Here is a 20,938-nt window from a genome sequence, read left to right as displayed (position 1 = left end):
CAAAAGGAGAACCTTGAAAAAAAACTAGGGTTCTAGATAAGAGGAACCACCACCGCACCCAAGGAGGGAAGATCCACCAAAACAACATAAACCTCAGCAACATCAGGCTCAGAGACCCTAAGCCTGACATTAGGAGTGATAGCAACCAACACCCCAAGAGGCCACACCCTACCCCTGACACCTCTCATGCCATCTGAACCAAAGATCAAACAGAGGGTCACAAAGGAGGGCAAAGGAGAGACACGATGCCCAAATAAGACCCAGTGCCCAAACAAATAGCGAGGATCAAGCACATCAAATAGCAACCTGCCAAAAACCTTAACCGCACCCCTCATGTATGTAAAGAGCATCCCCTCCCAAGCAGATTTGAACCAAGCAACCCCTCTGCTCCAAGACAGGAATAGGCCGACCGAGGAGATCACACCTCCCTCCTCACTTCTCACAGCCCTCAAACTCTATAGACCACATAGAGCAGCATAGAAACCAGGGAAACCAAGAAGGGCCAAAGGTAAGAGGCCCCCACCTTCGCCATCTGTTTCGCCATCCTTGCCTCCATCGCCTGAGTCGTCAGGCACCGAAACCCTCATCGTCCTTGCCATCATTCCGTCCTTAAACTGCTCAATAAGACTACATTATTATTATTACATTCCAATTCCCATGGAGATAGCTCGAGAATTGATTCATTAGTCAAACTTAGAGTGAGTGGTACCTGAGAGGTGGAAGTGGAGATATAATTGGCATTTAATAATTAAAAATTAAGTGCATGGGAGGAGAAAATAAATAAAATGTGTTTTTTAAAAAAATTTCATGCATTTAAGTGTCACCGACATGTCAAATTAAATGCTTCTATTGACAGACGTTTTTGCATCCCTATGTGAGTATAATACGCCTTCAACATAATTTAATAATTTAGTCTTAATAGTTTTCTTGCCTTTGCAAAGAGTTTAATAAAAATATAATAATAATAATTTAGTCTTGAAAGCTTTTTGCTTTTGTAAAGAGTTTAATAAAAATAAAAATAATATATAATAATAAGAATATATTAAAATATAATAACATAATCATATAATAATTTAGTATTAATTACAATATCATAATATAATAACAAGCAATACAAAGCGTTAAGTTCCTTTCTTTAGTGTGGTTACTCTAGAGTAGATTAAAATAGAGATGAAGATAGAGAGGGAGAGGAAGAGGGAGAGAAATAGATAGAGAGATAGAGAGAGGTAGAAGGAGAGATAAAAATAAAGATAGAGATATATGTGGCACTATCATAGAGGGATAGAGAAATAGAGATATAAGGAGATAGAGAGGGGGAGAGCTAGAGAGAGAGAGTTCTAGTGTTATCAAATTTTAATTTAAGCTAATACCAAATTTTAATTAAAATATTCTTTCCGTTGAAAAGATTTATTTTTAATTGTTGAAAATGAGTGTTACAAGATTATAAATAAATATTATTGTTAATGAATATTAGTTTAAGATTAGCAATTATTATAACTTTATTACAATCAATTTTGAAATTGACCAATTTTTTAATACATAATTAAAGTAAAATAAATAAAAATATTAAAAAATTTATATAATATGTTTTTTTATTAAAAAGGCAACGTTAACTAGGGCACCAACCCTTTACATAGCCAAAGAATATCCAAAAACAATTAATCACAACCAGTAAGGGTAACCCCAAGTACAAAAAACAAGGGAGCAAGTCCCGAAACACACAAGGTTAGACAAGAGAAGAACCCTGTCTAACCACAAACAACCAAGACCCAACTCAAGGCAGGGAAGCACCCAAGCCTTGACAAATTTGGGGGGGCAGGGAGGACATCCCCTTCTGCCTGCGATAAACAACTGTCCAGGTGATACTGGCATTAAGATCATCAAGGGAATGATCAAGTGATAAGGAATCCACATGGATATCCTCAGAAGTTCCAACAGAGTGTTGTTGTGGGATAACATTCAGCTGATGCAGAACATCAGGGAGCTAAAGCGGGACAACAACAAGCTGCTACGAAGGAGTAACCATAGGTGTGGATCCAGTAGGTAGCTACATGTCAAAAACAGTAAAAGTTGAAACCACAAGAGCAGGAGGAGCCATAACCATGGAATCAATAACATCGACAATAGTAAGAGGCACCTCAACATCCTGAGAGGAGACATCCTTCCACCAAGTAGCAGCTCCTTGGTGGCGTGGAATAGAGAAGTCTGAAGCAAGGTGACTTGGAGAAAAGCATTTGCAACAACGAAAGGGGAGACCCTCAAATTCTAACGGTTGAGTCCAAGGTCGATCCCCAATCATAAGAGGCACATCTCTTGAAAGAGGCATGGAGATGTCAATATCAACTAAGAAGCGGACAAAGGTAGTGTGGTCTATTGAAGACGTAGCATCATCGACCTTAAGGAAACGAACAATAGAGTTACCGATAGCCTCATAGCAAGAAAGCTCCCAAAAATGAAGAAGGAGATTTGGGAGGCAAACCAAAATTGGACACACATTAAGTGGTTCAGTGAGAGGGTTGAAAGAAGTTGTCTAGGGCTTAACACAGAGGGGGTGCACTCCCCAAGCCCACAACTTGCCTAAGACTAAATCTCGATCAAACGAAGATGTAAAAGAAGCAATGAAAAAACCTTTAGCACAAGGAAAAATCTCAATGCTATGAGCCATCAAAGGCCTCCAAGAGTCACTCACCTAGTGATGGAGGTCCAATAGAGAAGGCTAGAGCCCAGAGAATCTGCACACTAAAGAATAACATTGGTAGAACACAATATTGTCCACCACATCCTATCCACAAACCACCACAAGGGCAGATTTGGCACAGGGAAGAGGACAAAACCCCTTGGAAGGCTGGGCAGCAAATTTGGCCACACGATCAAAGCTACGTCTACTAGAAAAATAAGGTTTGGGTTGGACCTTAGCACCCCCAGCATCAGTAGCCGCTGGTTGATAATCATTACCAGAAGAAGCTCCACTAGTGGTCGATTGAGAATCATTACCAGAAGCAGCTTCACCAGGAAGAGAATCCCTGGGTTGAAGAGGGCACGAATGAGCCACACCACATGTAGCCATTGCATCCACTGCTGAGGGAAAAACCCCACTGGGAAATGAAGCAACACCCACCACCATGGGAGCATCGCGCACAGACCCAACATTAGAAAGGGGAGGGAAGACAATGGTTAAGGGCACAGAGAAGCAACCCCCACTGCTACCCACAACAGCTCAACGATGCCAATAGTATTAGCAGCGCCATTCGTAACAACAGGGTCCAACACAAGGGAGTTGTTGCGAGTAGGCGAGGAGGAGTTTGACATCACCTGGGTGGGAGACATTCTTGAGAAAATATTATATAATATGTTGATTGAGTTATGATGGACCACTATATATCTTAGAAGCTTTGTCAATGGATGAAAAAGTTAGAAGGTGGAAAACCTAAAACCTTGAGATTCTCCCTATTAACAATTTCCCTAAGGTTCATGTGTTTTAAATGAACCAAACACTTTATAAACAAAATCATCACAATTACAATAAAGACATTAAATAACAATAATGATGCCTATAAATATGTTATAAATTTTTTCCATGTACGTTGATCATACATTTTATTTGTTTTGTATTTTTATTAACATGCTCAAAGCATCATGTCCTTGTTGTCACTATTGTTGTCATTTATCATGATTATGTCATGAATTAAATAAATGTGTTGAATGAGCAAACATTTAATTTGGATGATTTTTTGTGAGTGATAATTGAAATTATTAAAATGAAATGTGATATTTAATTTAAAATTTAATAATCTAGACAAGCATTTTAATAGATGAAATAAGTTGGTTTATAGATATTTTGAATGTTTAAAATGATCTAGTGATTGTTTTTAATTTAAACAATAACTTAAATTAAATTTGTATTCACAAATCAATTACAAAATAATGAATAATATATTGTAAAATTAATAATATCATAAATAAACTTGCACAATCTACTATTATTTAGAAAATAATAGTTGACAGTCTTAAGAAATCCCATGGCATTGGACTTAGGGTATACATTTTTGCAAGTTGAGTGGCATGGCATTACATGTTCAATTTTAATATAATGAGACAACAATAATTTATGTACAATTTAATTTAACAAAGACTAAATGAGCTAATTTATGAGCTTCAATTGCTTTACTACCGACATGATATTTTTTTACTTTACTATCGCTTGGACCATACTTTTTATTATTCTACTATAATTTAGATGGGATTTTTTTACTTCACTTAAATCCGATGGTTATTGTGCATAAAGAATATAAAACTATTCATATGATGTATATAATTATACTATAAGTTCAAACGAAACATTAATTTTGAAAGGGGGTTTAAATGTTAAATAAAAGCACAAGAGGTAATGAAATATTTATATAATATATATTTAGTATGCATTATATATTCATTACAATTAATATTATATATATTTTATAATAAAAAATATCAAATATAAATATAAAATTATTGTAATTAATATTAATCTATATCTATAAAGTATAAATTAAATCAATGTATAAATATAATATAATATACAATTAATATTATTATATTTTATACTTTGTAATATTTGCTAATTGGGATGCCTAGGAACCGTGAGATCAATAAAAACTACGAGAATATGCTACAATCACTGTCAAGTTCAAGACCTAGTCATTGCCTAGCACATGGTACCTTGTGTCCTCCCTTATACTTGGTAGGTAGATGTTGGTTACCACACCTTGCATCTATTTCCTTCCCTAGTATCATTGTTTTGAGGACACTAGAGGGAAGTATATGATTATGTACAATATATTTAAATTATTAATAGCAATCAATATTATTTACATTCTAACATTATATAATAATATATAAATTATAGTTATTTTATAATTATAGAAACAACCTTGTTGTATATAATTATATTACATTTGCGTTATTACTCGACAATAGATATTATTTAAATTCTATCTAATATTATATAATGAATAATAAATAAATTAATTTAATATCATTTTTAATAATATAAATAATGTATATTTTATTTAATAATTAAATTTATGAATAATGTATATGCATGGAATATTTAAGATTAAATTCAACTTAATATAGCCATTGAATAGAAAATCAGAGCTAATAATTCATTTTAGAATGTGAATGTCAACACATAAAAGTAATTAGAAGGGTGCAAGGTTGGATGGACTTTAAGAAGACTTGACCTCCTAGTGTATCAATATTCAAGAATATATAATCAAAATAGTGCCCTCATGGTCATAAGGTTGTATGTGAAACTAAAGAAAAATAAATAAAAATTTATAAGGAAAATAATGGCATATTGTGATTTAAGACTCCGAAAGGTGAGAAATAAGTACAAACAAGAGAAGTGAGAAAGAAGATACAATAGATGAATTGCAATGAAGTCAAACCATTAAATATTTTGTGACATCATACATATTCAATGAAAATGACACCTCCTATGGAATTTCTTAGTAGCTTCCTCCCTTTGCACTCTCTCTATAAAATTCATCAGATGTAGTATGTCTTGAGAAGTATAAGGAGATAAGGGAAATAAAGGCTAGCACATATGAGACATAAAAAATGAGGATATACATGTAAACTACAAATAATTCAATATGTTGATGACTATTACCATTTGTCTGAAGATCTACCAAAGTTTTAGCCATCATACTAGGTGTCAACCTATGCTAACATATTTCTTGACGAGTCAATTACAAATTGTCCAACACATCTCACACCTTCTCCCTCTATATGTCTATGTCTATCTCTATCTTTATCTCTCCCTCTACCTCTATATCTCTATCTTTTTGTCTCCCTCTTCCTCTCTCACTCGATCTTCATCTCTACCTCTATGTCGATCTCTCCCCTATCTCTATACATGTCTCACTCTCTTTACCCATCCATATCTCTCCCTCTCCCTCTCCTTCTTCCTGGACCTCTATTTATTATATCTCTTTTCCTCTCTATATATTTATCTCTCCCTCTCCTTCCCCACTATCCCCATCTCCATTTTCATCTCTATTTCTATCTCCATCTCTCCCTTATCTCTAGACATGTCTCACTCCAGATATAACTATCTGTCTCTCTCCCCCTCTCTCCATCTCTCGCTATTACTAACATAACATGATCCAGTTGGTAATGGAATCCAATTGTCTTCTTGATTCAAAGGTTTTATTTCACTCATGTTTTATTCTCTATAAATGAATGCATGGTTCATTTAAATCTATCACTCATTTACTGGAACCATTGGTGCACAAACAACATAATTTTATAAATGGCCTACTAGTTGACCTCATATAATAAACAAATGCGTGCTTGTATGGACCAATAAGAAAAAAGTAAAATAAATTTTTGCAATCATTTTAAATAGGAACTAAACATAAAATTTATAAATTTTGTTGAGAAATTTTATTTTTTTGCAATCGTTGACTAAACTAATAAAACTAAAAAATTGAATGAATGCAATAGTATCATGCCTTGGTAGGAACTAATAACGAACTAATATTAATTATAATATAATAATAATAATTTTTAAAGTGGAATAATGAACAAATATGATATATTTCAACTTCTTTTACATAATTTTTTCAAATTATAGATATGCTAGTTTAAATATAAATGGCAAGGGTATGCTATTTAGGAATTGTGATAAAAATTGAGAATTAATTTTTAACTAATGTTTAGAAAATGATGTTGTTGTTATGTTTACTAGAAAACCTATATTTTTGCACTTTTTTTAAAACTATTTCGTATCTTCAAAGAAAAAAAGAATGTGTTTGCATTAGATTTGTTGTTTACTTTATTTTACATGGAAAAAAAATTTGTTGTCATTGTAGAGTTATGCCTATTAGTGTAATCATCTTCAAATTACAATAGGCTTAACACTTACCACAAACCAACCCAAAGTGGCTTCATCTTCCAATCCAACGTGGCTTCAACCACCATAGAAATAAAAATAAAAATGAAAGAAAAATAATAATGAAAGTAAACTTATATTACCTCAAATTACTTTAAGAAGCCAAGAGATACAATGTAGGTTGCAAAATGTACTACTAAATTATTGAAGACAATGTTGTAGAGTGCTAGTGTACTGTGTACTCACATGAAGACAACAATAAGAAAATAATGCTCAAACAATACTAGAAAATCATTGGTAAGATCTTAAGAGTGTGATATATTCATTGAAAGATTGAATATGAAGGCTTGATCAATATCTACAAGTATAATGAAATGTTGGAAGACCTCTAGGCTATTTTCGACGATGAGCATGGAGTTAGAAAAAATCATTATTTCACAATGAATTTTCTTGTGTTAGAAACTCATTCAATAGCCTAATACTTCAAATACTACTTATAAAAAATAGAAAATAAATAAAATTAAGCCTCCACTATGAATAATTTTGGGGAAAAGATAGGTAAAAAGTTTATAAATTATTTAGAGTTTGCTAGCATAGATTATTAGATATTGCTGAGTAACAAAAAATTGGTTGGAAGTGATAAATTATTGCACAAGATATGTATTCAAAATTGTAAGGTATGGTAGGGAATATCAAACCAAACAGATGGGCATATTCTAGAAAAATTTATTGATGTGATTGCTTATAGTATCCCTATTTAAATAATTTTATATGGTTTTTTTCTAACGTAATAATATGTAGGAAATCTATATAAAAACATGAATTTTTTAAACCCTCTTCTATTGAATCAAAATACTCACAAGATTAAGAAAAATCTACACAAAACTATGCACTTCTAGCCAAACTTAGAATAAAAACCTATGAATCTCCTAATTAGTAAAATATAAATTTTAGTTACATAGAATATGTCATTACTACAATAAAATGTCTAACACATACAATAGTAACAAATTTAGAAAATATTCAATTATTTAACAGTCAAGTTTATTAAAATAAGATAAAAATCTATAGAAAATATGATATAATGTATTAGAAAAACAATCATAAATAACACCCAAAAATCCACACAAAAAATTAGAAACAAAACCACACAAACTTCCCCAATAACTAGAAAGCCAACTTAAGCTACAACCTACAATCAAAACAACACATAAAATTATTATGATATTTCATGGAACATAAATATTGTAGACCACTTCGAGGGGGTGACATGAATAATGATATTATAATATATGAATACAACATTTGATGATATAATGATATGAGGTAGAGTTCTTATCCTTGTTTACACGCATAACTATGTAGGGACACACCCCTTCATTGTAATTAAGGGGAATTACTATATTAACTAATATTTATGTTAGGGTTAATCCTCTCAAAAGTGCTTATCCTCATTATAGTTAAGATTATATAATATATTATATAAGCATCATAGTTCATTCCCCTCTCCTTTAGGAAAGCATTTCCCTTATTTCTTAGGAACTCTAAAATATTTTTTATTCAAATTGTTCATTATTACATGTTGCATCTTTAATTAAAAAATTCTTCCACTTGATTTAAAATTTTTAGGTGGCTCTATTTTTCGATTAGATTTTAGAAATTCCATGAAGTTTTGGTATATTTTTTATGATTTTTTATTTCTTTTTGTAATATTAGTAAGAAATAGATGAGAGAGATCGTAAAAATATGCATTTTTAATGAGTCTATGTGCAACAAGAAAGATTATGTCAAGATTATTTGACTTTGGAAACCACAAATATTGGAATGCCTAATATTTGTAAGAATCTTAGAGCCTTTATTGTTTCCCTTTCATAAATTGTTGGCATATCAAAAGTTTGACCACAAATTTTGGGACATTCACTTTAGTACATTGTCAAAAGAAATGTGTCCTTATAGGATGATAGTTATGAGAAAATCTTCTATACTATCTTGTTAATACCAAAACAATCATGGATCATTATTTTTGTTAAGCATAAGAATAAGGAATAAATATGAAATTTCATTGGGATTAACCATGCTTCTTGATATTAATACAATTACATGATCATGGTATCCAATTATTGACACAACTTTGGATTCTTGAAATAATTATTGATTATGTTGAATAATCTCTTGAATATTTTGTTGATCTTGAGTTATCATATCTTATGCTTCCACAAACTATAATTGTTCCCCTATATTATAAGAACCTTTCTTGTATATTTTCTCCATCCTATGTGAGAAAATGATTTAACTTGGTGGTGATTTTAGTCCCAAAATTTTATACACTTTCTCATGTGACCTAAAAGCAATGAACAAGTCTTTCAAATTGAAAGGTATTATTCTTAATTGTTTAAGTCATTACAGACCCAAAACTCCATCAACTCTCCTAATAGAAATAGTAAACATTTCAAAATATAGTAAGATAGTTTCTCATTTAGAGTTTTATTCAATGGCATTTACAACCACAATGTAATTGTTCCCCATCAACTATGATAACGAAAATTAGATACTAGATAAACAAAAAAATTAAGCTTATTAGCTAATCTTCTATTAATAAAGTTATGTGTAGTACCAGTATCTACAAACTCTTTCACATTTTTTCTTTTTTATAGTACTAAATACTTTAAGTGTTTGCGGTCCATTTGTTCTATTCAATTTATGTATGGAGATGGTAGTGAGCTTTCATTTTCTTTTGAATCCGTATTCTTAATTTTTTATATTTTGTGCTTTTGCAGGTAGCTCTCCTCTCTTCTTCAATCTCATTATTTTCTCCCTATTATCTAGAACACTTATGAATATTTGACAATTCATTGTCACAACTCCAACTTAGGCCTTTTTCTCTTTTCTCTATTTCTTATTGAGGAGAGATATTACTAATTTCTCTTGGGTTAAAAAAAATTGTCCATGTTTTTGCTAGTAGGATTAGTCACATTTTGGTCAGCTACTATAATGGTTTCACCATTGATGGTGTTTTTCTTTTCAATATGTGTTTATTGTTGCATACATTTCCAAATTGTATAAGATTCCAACGCTTAAAAATATTATTGAATATTTTCCTTTAGTCCATTTATGTGTACTTGTAGCCTTTGGTAAGGTGTCACCTAAGGAGCTCGAAGTACCAATCTCAACTATTCAACATGAAATGGATTGGTGAAATATTTCATATATATTTTTTATTTTAAAACAAAAAAATAACAATGAGGTTTATAGAAAGGAATATAGTCTTTGACCATATAACCATCCATAACTAATAATTTAATAGAACTTTCATATCCCCCCCCCATTCCTTGATTATATTATTATTGCATATGTGCTTTTGAAACCTCAATTTTCACCTTTCCTAGTGACTCCTCTTAAGGCTTACACAACAATTTAATTGTTGATTACATAAAATAAATACACACCTTTAGAAGATATTTCTTTGAAAAAATAAATCTTGAATCAGGTGGAACTCCATCAAGTTGCCTCATAACCCTAATAAGGGTGTGGCTCTGAGCTAAATTCTTGACATCTCTTTTCCTCAAACTCATGAAACATAGACATTGAATTGTTAGACAACAATCCATATTGAGCTTTGTGAAAAATTCTTGAGATCTGTCTTCCTCAAACTCATGAAACATAGACATTGAATTGTTAGACAACAATCCATATCGAGCTTTGTGCATATAGGGCTCCATAAATTTGTCTCTTGATCCTCATAATGATATAATTATCTATCACAACTCATGAACTCTCTAGTAAACAATATGTGTTGTGTTCATCAACAAACCCTTTACCTATATCCAAAAATCAAACTTCATAATATATGTATTCTTTTAACCTTTCATTATTAACAAGGAAGAAAGAAATTATTATCATACAAACCACAATCAAAAAGTGAGAAGCTAACTTGAGATGATAGAAGAACCTCCAACCTTTGATGCCACCAGTCTTGAATGTTATCGTACACAACAATCTTTCAATTTGGTGTCTTTGATGAATCTTTGGAGGTCTCATTAGGTGAAGCAAAAAATATCCCCAAAACTCCTAGCATAAATATTTGAACATTCATTCAAACCTTAAAAGGTTTTGTCGAGTGTGGCATGGATGGCTTTGAAAGAACAAACAATTAGAATAATCATTCTCTTTGTCTTTTCATACAAATGATGAACTCCTAAATAACCCTTTAGTCAAGTGAACACTAAAGATATTTTCAAAAGCAATCAATGATTGATGAGGAAAAACATGATTCTTTTATTACCACCTTTTTAATCTATAGGAACATTCATGCCTTCTTAACATGTCTTTATGCCCTTTGTGAGCATATGAAAAATATAAGCTCCCAACTTATAATAAGACTAATAATAGTTTGAACTATATCATTTATACCTTAGTCCAAATTATTAAATCAGGATGTTAGGCAACATAAAATGGAGTAGCGAGTTTGTAAAAATTTGGTATAACATGCTAAAGAAAGATCTATCTCTAGTATAGGTGATGGGAGAGACGAGGTTTGACGGTAGCCTCCAGAGGTACCACCCTTGGCATTGTCAAGCCAACCCCTTCGTTCATGTCAATAACTTTTCCAGCTGGAATAGACCACTCAAAGCTATGTAAGAAAGTTGCAAGAGTCAGTTGCACCATATTCATTGCCAATACAGCACCTGGGCATCCTCTTCTCCCTGCCCCAAATGGAATTATCTCTGAGTCATCAGCTTTCATTTGTATGTTGTACACGTCTATCTCCCTATCCATAAAACGCTCTGGCATAAACTCTAGTGGTTTGTCCCACAATTTTGGGTCCCTATGAATTGCCCATGCATTCACAAATAGCATTGTTCCTGCAGGAATATGATAGCCTCCCACTTTGCAATCCTCAACAGATTCATGTACAGAGAGCAAAGGTGCTGATGGGTGAAGGCGCAAGCTCTCTCTCACGATTGCTTGCAAGTATTTTAGCTGGGGTATGTCTGAATCCTCAACCAGTCTATTGCGTCCAACTTTAGAATCAAGTTCCTCTTGTACCTTCTTCATTGCATGTGGATGTTGTAATAACAATGACAATGCCCATTCCATGGCAACTGAAAGTGTATCAGAACCTGCACTGAACATAATCTGCAAACGTAGAAATATTAATAACAAGGGAAAGAGATAAAATCTAAAGTCACAAGAGCTTAATTTAGATGCAATATATTGAATCAAATTTAATAAGAATATTGAATCAAATTCAATAAGAAATGGTGATGTGCATTGTGAAAACATTTATGATAGATTATAGAATGTGATCTGAAACATTGCAACAAATTATATACGATCAAAATCAGAAGCAACAACAATAATGAAGATGGGTAGTTAAAATGAAATAAAATTGTTAAGAGATGGCAAAGTGAAAACACTTACACCAGTAGTTGCCTTAATGAATTCATCTTTATCGGGAATTGCTTGGGCATTCAAATCTGCCTGTTGAATGAGCACATCAACAAAGTCTTCCGCCTCTTCCCCATCTTTTGATCCTTTCTCCCTGTGCTTCTCCAATATTTTCTGCATAAACAAGTCTATTTGTGTTTGTACCCTTATCATAGCCTTCTCATACCCTTGCAAATCAAGCCACTTCAACCAGGGAATATAATCCCCAATATTCACACACCCATGATACACAAAGGATTCTTCAATCGCCTCAGATACAATCTCTTCTGAAACCCCTGAGGCCTCTCCAAAATACTTCTCATTGATAATCATAGACATGAGAGTCTTAAAATTCAATTGGGAGAAAAACCTTTTCATGTTAACACTACTCTCCTGCTGAGCCTGCTGAAACATAGTATTCACTCCTTTGCGAAGTTGTTGCATTCTATTGTGGGCAAAAGACTGGATTCTTTTGGGAGATAAAAGCTCAACCACACAAACTTTTCTAGCAGTTCTCCAATAGGGGCCATAAGGAGCCCAAGCAACCATAGAATAATTGTAGCCCAAATGCTTACCTTGTGAAAGAACGGGTTTTGATGCCAAAGCCTTGTCATTCAGTGTAAAACATTCTCTTGCTAATTCTGCAGAGCTTATAACCAAAACGGGCTTGCTACCAAATTTGACCTGCAGAACAGGTCCATAGCGTTTTGCCATTGTTGCTAGAATCTGGTGAATTGGCCTGGTTTTATCAAAGAGAAGATGAAAGTGGCCTATTACAGGAAGAGCTCTGGGGCCTGGAGGGAGTGGGAAACTGGTCTTATTACTTGCAAGGCTTTTTAGTAGAATGAGTGCAACATAAATTGTTGCAGCTCCTACCAGAATAACAGGCCATGACAATGTTGTTAGCTCCATGCTTAAAGCTCTGTGGTTTCGCAGTGTAAGTATATAGTGTATATATATAGTGAATATATTCGCAGAAAGTAAAGAAAGACTGCGTGTAGTTGTTGTATGGGAGTCAAATGCGTGAGAGAGATACGTGGTTGACTGAAGTTTTCCTCCAATTTTAAAATATATTTCAATTCCAGGGACGAACACAGAATGTTTTGTATAGGAAAGAAAATTCAAGGTTTGAGGAGGCATGCATTGAAATTGGTGGTTTGAAGCAGAATATGTTAACGTCCATTCAAAAGAGGTGTGAGGCGTGCGCTGAAATTTCCACACGATTCAATGAATGAATTCCATTGCGCTCTCTATAAACGACAGAACTCGCGGAGATTCTTGTACACGGCCAATTAATTAGAGTATAAAATTAAAATGTTGTTGGGATTGAAAATGTTCTTATATACATTTTGTTTTTTAAATAAAGAATAAATATGCAATAATATAATAATAATAATAATAAGTAGCATAAAGAATATAATAAATTGATGATATGAGATTTCCACAATTCATAGAATTCATTTATGAGCAAACTTTTGGAATTTATTATGGCCAAATTTTTGAATCAACATTTCGGATCACACTCGGTGATCAATTTTTTGCTTCTAGTGCTCTCTTTCATCCTGATGATGGATCACAGAGTGTGATTCGAAACGTCGATTCAAAAACTCACACACAATCAATTCCAGAAGTTTGCTCACAGATGAATATAATAAATAATAAAATATCATGAAAATATTATATTTGTTTATTCTTTTAGTTTAATAATAATTATATTATTATATTCTAATTAATATTAAATTATTGTTCAGATATGAATATATTGTTATGGGGTAACTTCACTGTGCAGTGGTAGTTGCGAGGCCCTATTGTCGGGTTGTCCTTGGTTCGATCGCTTTGATGGTCATTTGCGTTGTGTTCCCGACTGCCACAGGCGAGATGTATGGTTGACCAAAGGTGTGATGTCAACAAAAAATGAGTGGACTGCAAAGTATGGGTGTTAATGCCCAAAAATATCAGCAGCTGAATACATGGACAAATCCATGTGGATTGGCAACTAGCCACCTAGTAAACTTCTAATAACATGCCTTGAGTGTGAAGGCCTCAACTATGATTGCAGAATTGAACGTGAGTATGAGGGCAATGATGAAAGAAAGAAAGAAAGAATTTTAATGTCCATGAGGCTAAGAATAGTCTATGGGACAACCTGTCCAATCTGAGCCGACTTTTGAAGATCCGATCTTTGCTTATGTAAGCTAATGATGAGTGCTCCCAGCTTCTCAATATACTCCTTACTAAATGGATTATACCATGTGCTAGTAGTTAAGAAATTGGCAAACTTTTCTTTGTTGTCTTTAATTGCTTCACACTCCAAGATAATATGGTTTTCAGTTTCCACACTCCCAGTGGTACAAATGGGCAAACTCTTTCTTCCCAAATCTCTTTTGGCCTTTTCCACCACATGGTCTCACATCAAAGTTGGTGAGAGTTGGTTCTAAGCTGAGTAAATAGAATTGTATCCCTCCATGATATATTAGCCCCTATATAGACTTTTTGAAGATGATCATAATTGGGGTTGAACTCATTGATATAGTATTGTTTCTTCCTTCCTAACCCAATACCCCAAATTTTCCTATAGAACTTATCCATAACGTAGACCTTTATCTCCTTGCTATTTGTGGGGCATGAATTCAAATAAATGTTACATTTTTCCAACCATTTGATGTTTTTTCGCATCCACGACTTCTTCCTTTTGCACAATATGTCATTGACAACAACCTTAGGCCATCTACCTTCTCCCATTTGCTCGGTTCTTTCTAAATAACTAATGAGATGCACCATAGCAGTTGCTTCAATAGGGGCAACACCCGTTTCACTTAACATGATATCACATTGGACTGTACTTTTAATTTTGAACTTGCTTGTGATTAAAATTTTTTGAATTCTCTCAATTTGCTTCCATTGAGAAACTGAGGTATTGCTAGCCCAAACTTCATAGCCATACAAAATAACCGGCAACACCAAAAGCCTAAAAAGAGTTTGGATGGTTTTCCAATCCCAAAGCTCTGCATCCCTACATCTATTTTGAAGAGCATAAAATGCCTTCCAACCTCCAAGAGTTCTCTTCTTCCTGTAACCTTCCCAACAAAGACTTTTGCTGAAATCAATTCCAAGGTATTTGTAATCTGTAACTTCTTCAAGAATGTTGCCTTCAAAGTATTTAACTTATTTTGCTCTTGTTTCCTTCTACTTGAGAAAACCATGATTTTCATCTTGCTGATATTAACTTGCATTCTTGCTATATGGAGAATGGAGTGATAAGGTAGGAAAGTTGTGGAGTGATAAGGAGAGATAAGGATATGTGGAGAGATAAGGAGGTTTGCACGGGCATGGTGGCATATGGAGTGATAAGGATTAGATAGCTTAGAATGTTAGCATGAGCCAAATCTAGGAGGTGTTAATGTCTCGGCAAACTTGTATACATGGGGATGGGGTCTCCCAATGTGACCTCACTAAGCTCGAAAGAAGAAACAATTAACCAATCAAATATATATATTGATATTGTTATGTTTTAATATTTTCTTTTTTTTATGTTTACATTTTTATTAAATTCTTTACAAAACAAAAAAAAAAATCCAATTATTATTATTCTAATTATATTTTTATATTTCTATTAACTCTTGTTCAAATATTAAATTTATGAAGACTACATTATTGTTATTATTATTATTATTATTATTATTATTATTATTATTATTATTATTATTATTATTTGCTCGATAATTGCTTTTGACTGGAGCTTTGAACCAGATTACAGCTGAGGTAATTTTTATATTTTTTGCTTTTACAGGTAGCTCTCCTCTCTTCTTCAATCTCATTATTTTCTCCCTATTATCTAGAACACTTATGAATATTTGACAATTCATTGTCACAACTCCAACTTAGGCCTTTTTCTCTTTTCTCTATTTCTTATTGAGGAGAGATATTACTAATTTCTCTTGGGTTAAAAAAAATTGTCAATGTTTTTGCTAGTAGGATTAGTCACATTTTGGTCAGCTACTATAATGGTTTCACCATTGATGGTGTTTTGCTTCTCAATATGTGATTATTGTTGCATAGATTTATGAATTGTATAAGATTCCAACACAAAAATATTATTGAATATTTTCCTTTAGTCCATTTATGTGTAATTGTAGCTTTTGGTAAGGTGTCACCTAAGGAGCTTGAAGTACCAATCTCAACTATTCAACATGAAATGGATTGGCAAAATATTTTGTATATATATTTTATTTTAGAACAAAAAAATAACAATGAGTTTTATAGAAAGGAATATAGTCTTTGAGCATATAACCATCCATAACTAACAATTTAATATAACTTTCATATCCCCCCCCCCCCTCGTCCTTGATTATATTATTATTGCATATGTGTTTTTGAAACCTCAGTTTTCACCTTTCCAAGTGACTCCTCTTAAGGCTTACTCAACAATTTAATTGTTGATTACATAAAAATAAATACACACCTTTAGAAGATATTTCTTTGAAAAAATAAATCTTGAATCAGGTGGAACTCCATCAAGTTGCCTCATAACCCTAATAAGGGTGTGGCTCTGAGCTAAATTCTTGACATCTCTTTTCCTCAAACTCATGAAACATAGACATTGAATTGTTAGACAACAATCCATATCGAGCTTTGTGCAAAATTCTTGAGATCTCTTTTCCTCAAACTCATGAAACATAGACATTGAATTGTTGGACAACAATCCATATCAAGCTTTGTGCATATAGGGCTCCATAAATTTGTCTCTTGATCCTCATAATGATATAATTATCAATCACAACTCATGAACTCTCTAGGAAACAATACGTGTTGTGTTCATCAGCAAACCGTTTACCTATATCCAAAAATCAAACTTCACAATATATGTATTCTTGTAATCTTTCATTGTTAATAAGGAAGAAATAAATTATTATCATACAAAGCACTATCAAAAAGTGAGAAGCTAACTTGAGATGATAGAAGAACCTCCAACCTTTGATGCCACCGGTCTCCAATGTTATCGTACACTACAATCTATCAATTTGGTGCCTTTGATGAATCTTTGGAGGTCTCATTAGGTGAAGCAAAAAATATCCCCAAAACTCCTAGCATAAATATTTGAACATTCATTCAAACCTTAAAAGGTTTTATCAAGTATGGCATGGATGGCTTTGAAAGAACAAACAATTAGAATGATCATTCTCTTTGTCTCAGAGTCAAGAATATTACTTAATTTAGATGCAATAATCCTACTAATCCTACTAGCAAAAACATATTATAGAATTAAGTAATTTAGGTGCATATATTGCCATTTCTTTTATGACCACTTTTTAATCTATAGGAACATTCATGCCTTCTTAGCATGTCTTTATGCCCTTTATAAGCACATGAAAAATATAAGCTCCCAGCTTATAATAGGACCAATAATAGTTTGAACTATATCATTTATACCTTAGTCCAAATAATTACATCAAGATATTAGGCAACATAAAATGGAGTAGCGAGTTTGTAAAAATATGGCATTAACATGCTAGATCTATCTCTAGTATAGATGATGGGAGAGACGAGGTTTGACGGTAGCCTCCAGAGGTACCACTCTTGGCATTGTCAAGCCAACCCCTTCGTTCATGTCAATAACTTTTCCAGCTGGAATAGACCACTCAAAGCTATGTAAGAAAGTTGCAAGAGTCAGTTGCACCATATTCATTGCCAATACAGCACCTGGGCATCCTCTTCTCCCTGCCCCAAATGGAATTATCTCCGAGTCATCAGCTTTCATTTGTATGTTGTATACGTCTATCTCCCTATCCATAAAACGCTCTGGCATAAACTCTAGTGGTTTGTCCCACAATTTTGGGTCCCTATGAATTGCCCATGCATTTACAAATAGCATTGTTCCTGCAGGAATATGATAACCTCCCACTGTGCAATCCTCAACAGATTCATGTACTGACAGCAAAGGTGCTGATGGGTGAAGGCGCAAACTCTCTCTCACTATTGCTTGCAAGTACTTTAGCTGGGGTATGTCTGAATCCTCAACCAGTCTGTTGCGTCCAACTTTAGAATCAAGTTCCTCTTGTACCTTCTTCATTGCATGTGGATGTTGTAATAACAATGACAAAGCCCATTCCATTGCAACTGAAAGTGTATCAGAACCTGCACTAAACATAATCTGCAAATGTAGAAATATCAATAACAAGTAAAAGAGATAAAAATATAAAGTTATAAAAAATTTAGTCACGGGAACTTAATTTAGATGCAATATATTGAATCAGAGTCAAGAAATGGCAATGTGCAATGTGAAAACACTTTTGATGGATCATATTATTATAGAACATGATCTGAAATGCAAAAAAATTATAATGACAAAATGAAAACACTTACACCAGTAGTTGCCTTAATGAATTCATCTTTATCAGGAATTGCTTGGGCATTCAAATCTGCCTGTTGAATGAGCACATCAACAAAGTCTTCCGCCTCTTCCCCATCTTTTGATCCTTTCTCCCTATGCTTCTCCAATATTTTCTGCATAAACAAGTCTATTTGTGTTTGTACCCTTATCATAGCCTTCTCATACCCTTGCAAATCAAGCCACTTCAACCAGGGAATATAATCCCCAATATTCACACACCCATGATAAACAAATGACTCTTCAATTGCCTCAGAAACAATCTCTTCTGAAACCCCTGAAGCCTCTCCAAAATACTTCTCATTGATAATCATAGACATGAGAGTCTTAAAATTCAATTGGGAGAAAAACCTCTTCATATTAACACTACTCTCCTGCTGAGCCTGCTGAAACATAGTATTCACTCCTTTGCGAAGTTGTTGCATTCTATTGTGGGCAAAAGACTGGATTCTTTTGGGGGATAGAAGCTCAACCACACAAACTTTTCTAGCAGTTCTCCAATAGGGGCCATAAGGAGCCCAAGCAACCATAGAATAATTGTAGCCCAAATGCTTACCTTGTGAAAGAACGGGTTTTGATGCCAAAGCCTTGTCATTCAGTGTAAAACATTCTCTTGCTAATTCTGCAGAGCTTATAACCAAAACGGGCTTGCTACCAAATTTGACCTGCAGAACAGGTCCATAGCGTTTTGCCATTGCTGCTAGAATCTGGTGAATTGGCCTGGTTTTATCAAAGAGAAGATGAAAGTGGCCTATTACAGGAAGAGCTCTGGGGCCTGGAGGGAGTGGGAAACTGGTCTTATTACTTGCAAGGCTTTTTAGTAGAATGAGTGCAACATAAATTGTTGCAGCTCCTACCAGAATAACAGGCCATGATATTGCTGTTAGCTCCATGCTTAAAGCTCTTTACTTGATCACTGCTATTTGGAGTATCATGACTATGTAGTCTATATATATAGTGAATATCTTGACAAAAAGTAAAGAAAGACTGCGTGTAGTTGTTGTATGCGAGTCAAAGGCGTGAGAGAGATACGTGCCTGAGTGAAGGTTTCCTCCAATTTAAAATATATTCCAATTCCAAGGAGGAACACAGAATTCTCTCTATACTGAGCTCAATTCAGGGTTTCAGCAGGCATGCATTGAATATATTAACGTCCATTCAAAAGAAGTGTGAGGCGTGTGCTCAAAAGTCCACATGAGTGACTGAATACATTCAATGGCACTCTTTATAAACGACATAACGCGCGGAGATTCTTTATAATGTTTGTTTCTATGCGAAATTGAAAGTGAGATAAGGAAGGTGTAAATTAAAAATTTAATGATATATTAATATTATAATAGTAATGACTAGGATAAAAGATATAGATAAAATATGTTAGAAAAGTATAAAATGAAAATGTAATTAGCATTTGCACTTCAATGAGGTGCAATGGTTACGCGGATAGCAATATATACTTTGGATAGTATATTGGAAGATAGGTAAAAGTTGGAAGAAACGAACATTGCTTTTGTTAAGAGAAATCATTTAGAATACAATTGAGTTGATCTTAAATGTGGAAAAAACTGAATATGGACATATGCAACTTATAATTTAAATTGGTAAGCTAGACAAAATATTTTTGTTTTCTAAAGCCTTTTCAACAAAACCCATTTTGTTCATATCCTACAATCAGTACTTTCCATGAAACCACATTTGTGTGAGACAATTTTTTTGAAATTTTGTTGTATATAAGAGTCCAATGTATTTGTTAGTCTTTAAAAGGTGTGGCAAAAATTTTTAACTTCCCATGCAAAATACTTTTGTACATTGGCTTTTGATTATAGTTTGGTTTATATTAATAGTTGATTAATTTATACTATTATAAATGCATACTTGAAAATATTTTAAATCTATCCAAGTTATTTAAGGTAAAATTATTAATTTCAGCCAAAACATGAGTTTAAATAAAATCCATTATGAAACCTTTAAACTGATATCAAACAGTTTCAATTGTTAAATCTTCATATGTACTATGGGGGTTCAAAGTTAATGTACAATTTCATAGTAACTACATAACTAACATTGAAATTGGTATATTTAATTAGTTTCTTTACTCTCAAACTTCGGAATTGTATTTGCGTGAAGAAACATTAATTGCAATTATGTGCACAACCTACCAAATTGCTACACAAGTCTAGAGTAAAACATTGAGCTTTTAAATTGTAGGTGTAAATAAGAATTTGGTCATTCATGTACAATGAGGATTT

The 20,938-nt window shown here is 33.3% G+C and overlaps 2 protein-coding genes across 2 annotated transcripts; both read right to left on the bottom strand.

Annotated features, from left to right (window-relative positions):
* Positions 1 to 11,114: 11,114 nt before the first annotated feature.
* LOC131051327 (xanthotoxin 5-hydroxylase CYP82C4) lies at positions 11,115 to 13,220 on the bottom strand. The gene is made up of 2 exons (XM_057985788.2): positions 12,299 to 13,220; positions 11,115 to 12,013 (listed from the first exon to the last, which is right to left on the bottom strand). Exons 1-2 carry the CDS (start codon positions 13,214 to 13,216, stop codon positions 11,384 to 11,386), a joined length of 1,548 nt encoding a protein of 515 aa, XP_057841771.1. The 5' UTR covers positions 13,217 to 13,220; the 3' UTR covers positions 11,115 to 11,383.
* Positions 13,221 to 17,710: 4,490 nt separating this feature from the next.
* Positions 17,711 to 19,601, bottom strand: LOC131051330 (xanthotoxin 5-hydroxylase CYP82C4-like). The gene is made up of 2 exons (XM_057985791.2): positions 18,668 to 19,601; positions 17,711 to 18,455 (listed from the first exon to the last, which is right to left on the bottom strand). Exons 1-2 carry the CDS (start codon positions 19,583 to 19,585, stop codon positions 17,826 to 17,828), a joined length of 1,548 nt encoding a protein of 515 aa, XP_057841774.1. The 5' UTR covers positions 19,586 to 19,601; the 3' UTR covers positions 17,711 to 17,825.
* Between the last annotated feature and the right edge of the window lie 1,337 nt (positions 19,602 to 20,938).

The sequence above is a fragment of the Cryptomeria japonica genome, chromosome 11 (assembly GCF_030272615.1).
Source record: "Cryptomeria japonica chromosome 11, Sugi_1.0, whole genome shotgun sequence".
Taxonomy (NCBI): domain Eukaryota; kingdom Viridiplantae; phylum Streptophyta; class Pinopsida; order Cupressales; family Cupressaceae; genus Cryptomeria; species Cryptomeria japonica.
This window is presented reverse-complemented; position numbering and strand designations above follow the sequence as displayed.

What these genes read in the sequence shown, in the direction of transcription:
- LOC131051330 (XM_057985791.2), bottom strand. Translation starts at nt 19,585, where the DNA reads ATGGAGCTAACAGCAATATCATGGCCTGTTATTCTGGTAGGAGCTGCA. An exon ending in TCATTAAGGCAACTACTGGT is followed by an intron (nt 18,456 to 18,667) that starts GTAAGTGTTTTC and finishes CTACATTTGCAG; the next exon opens with ATTATGTTTAGTGCAGGTTC.
- LOC131051327 (XM_057985788.2), bottom strand. Translation starts at nt 13,216, where the DNA reads ATGGAGCTAACAACATTGTCATGGCCTGTTATTCTGGTAGGAGCTGCA. An exon ending in TCATTAAGGCAACTACTGGT is followed by an intron (nt 12,014 to 12,298) that starts GTAAGTGTTTTC and finishes CTACGTTTGCAG; the next exon opens with ATTATGTTCAGTGCAGGTTC.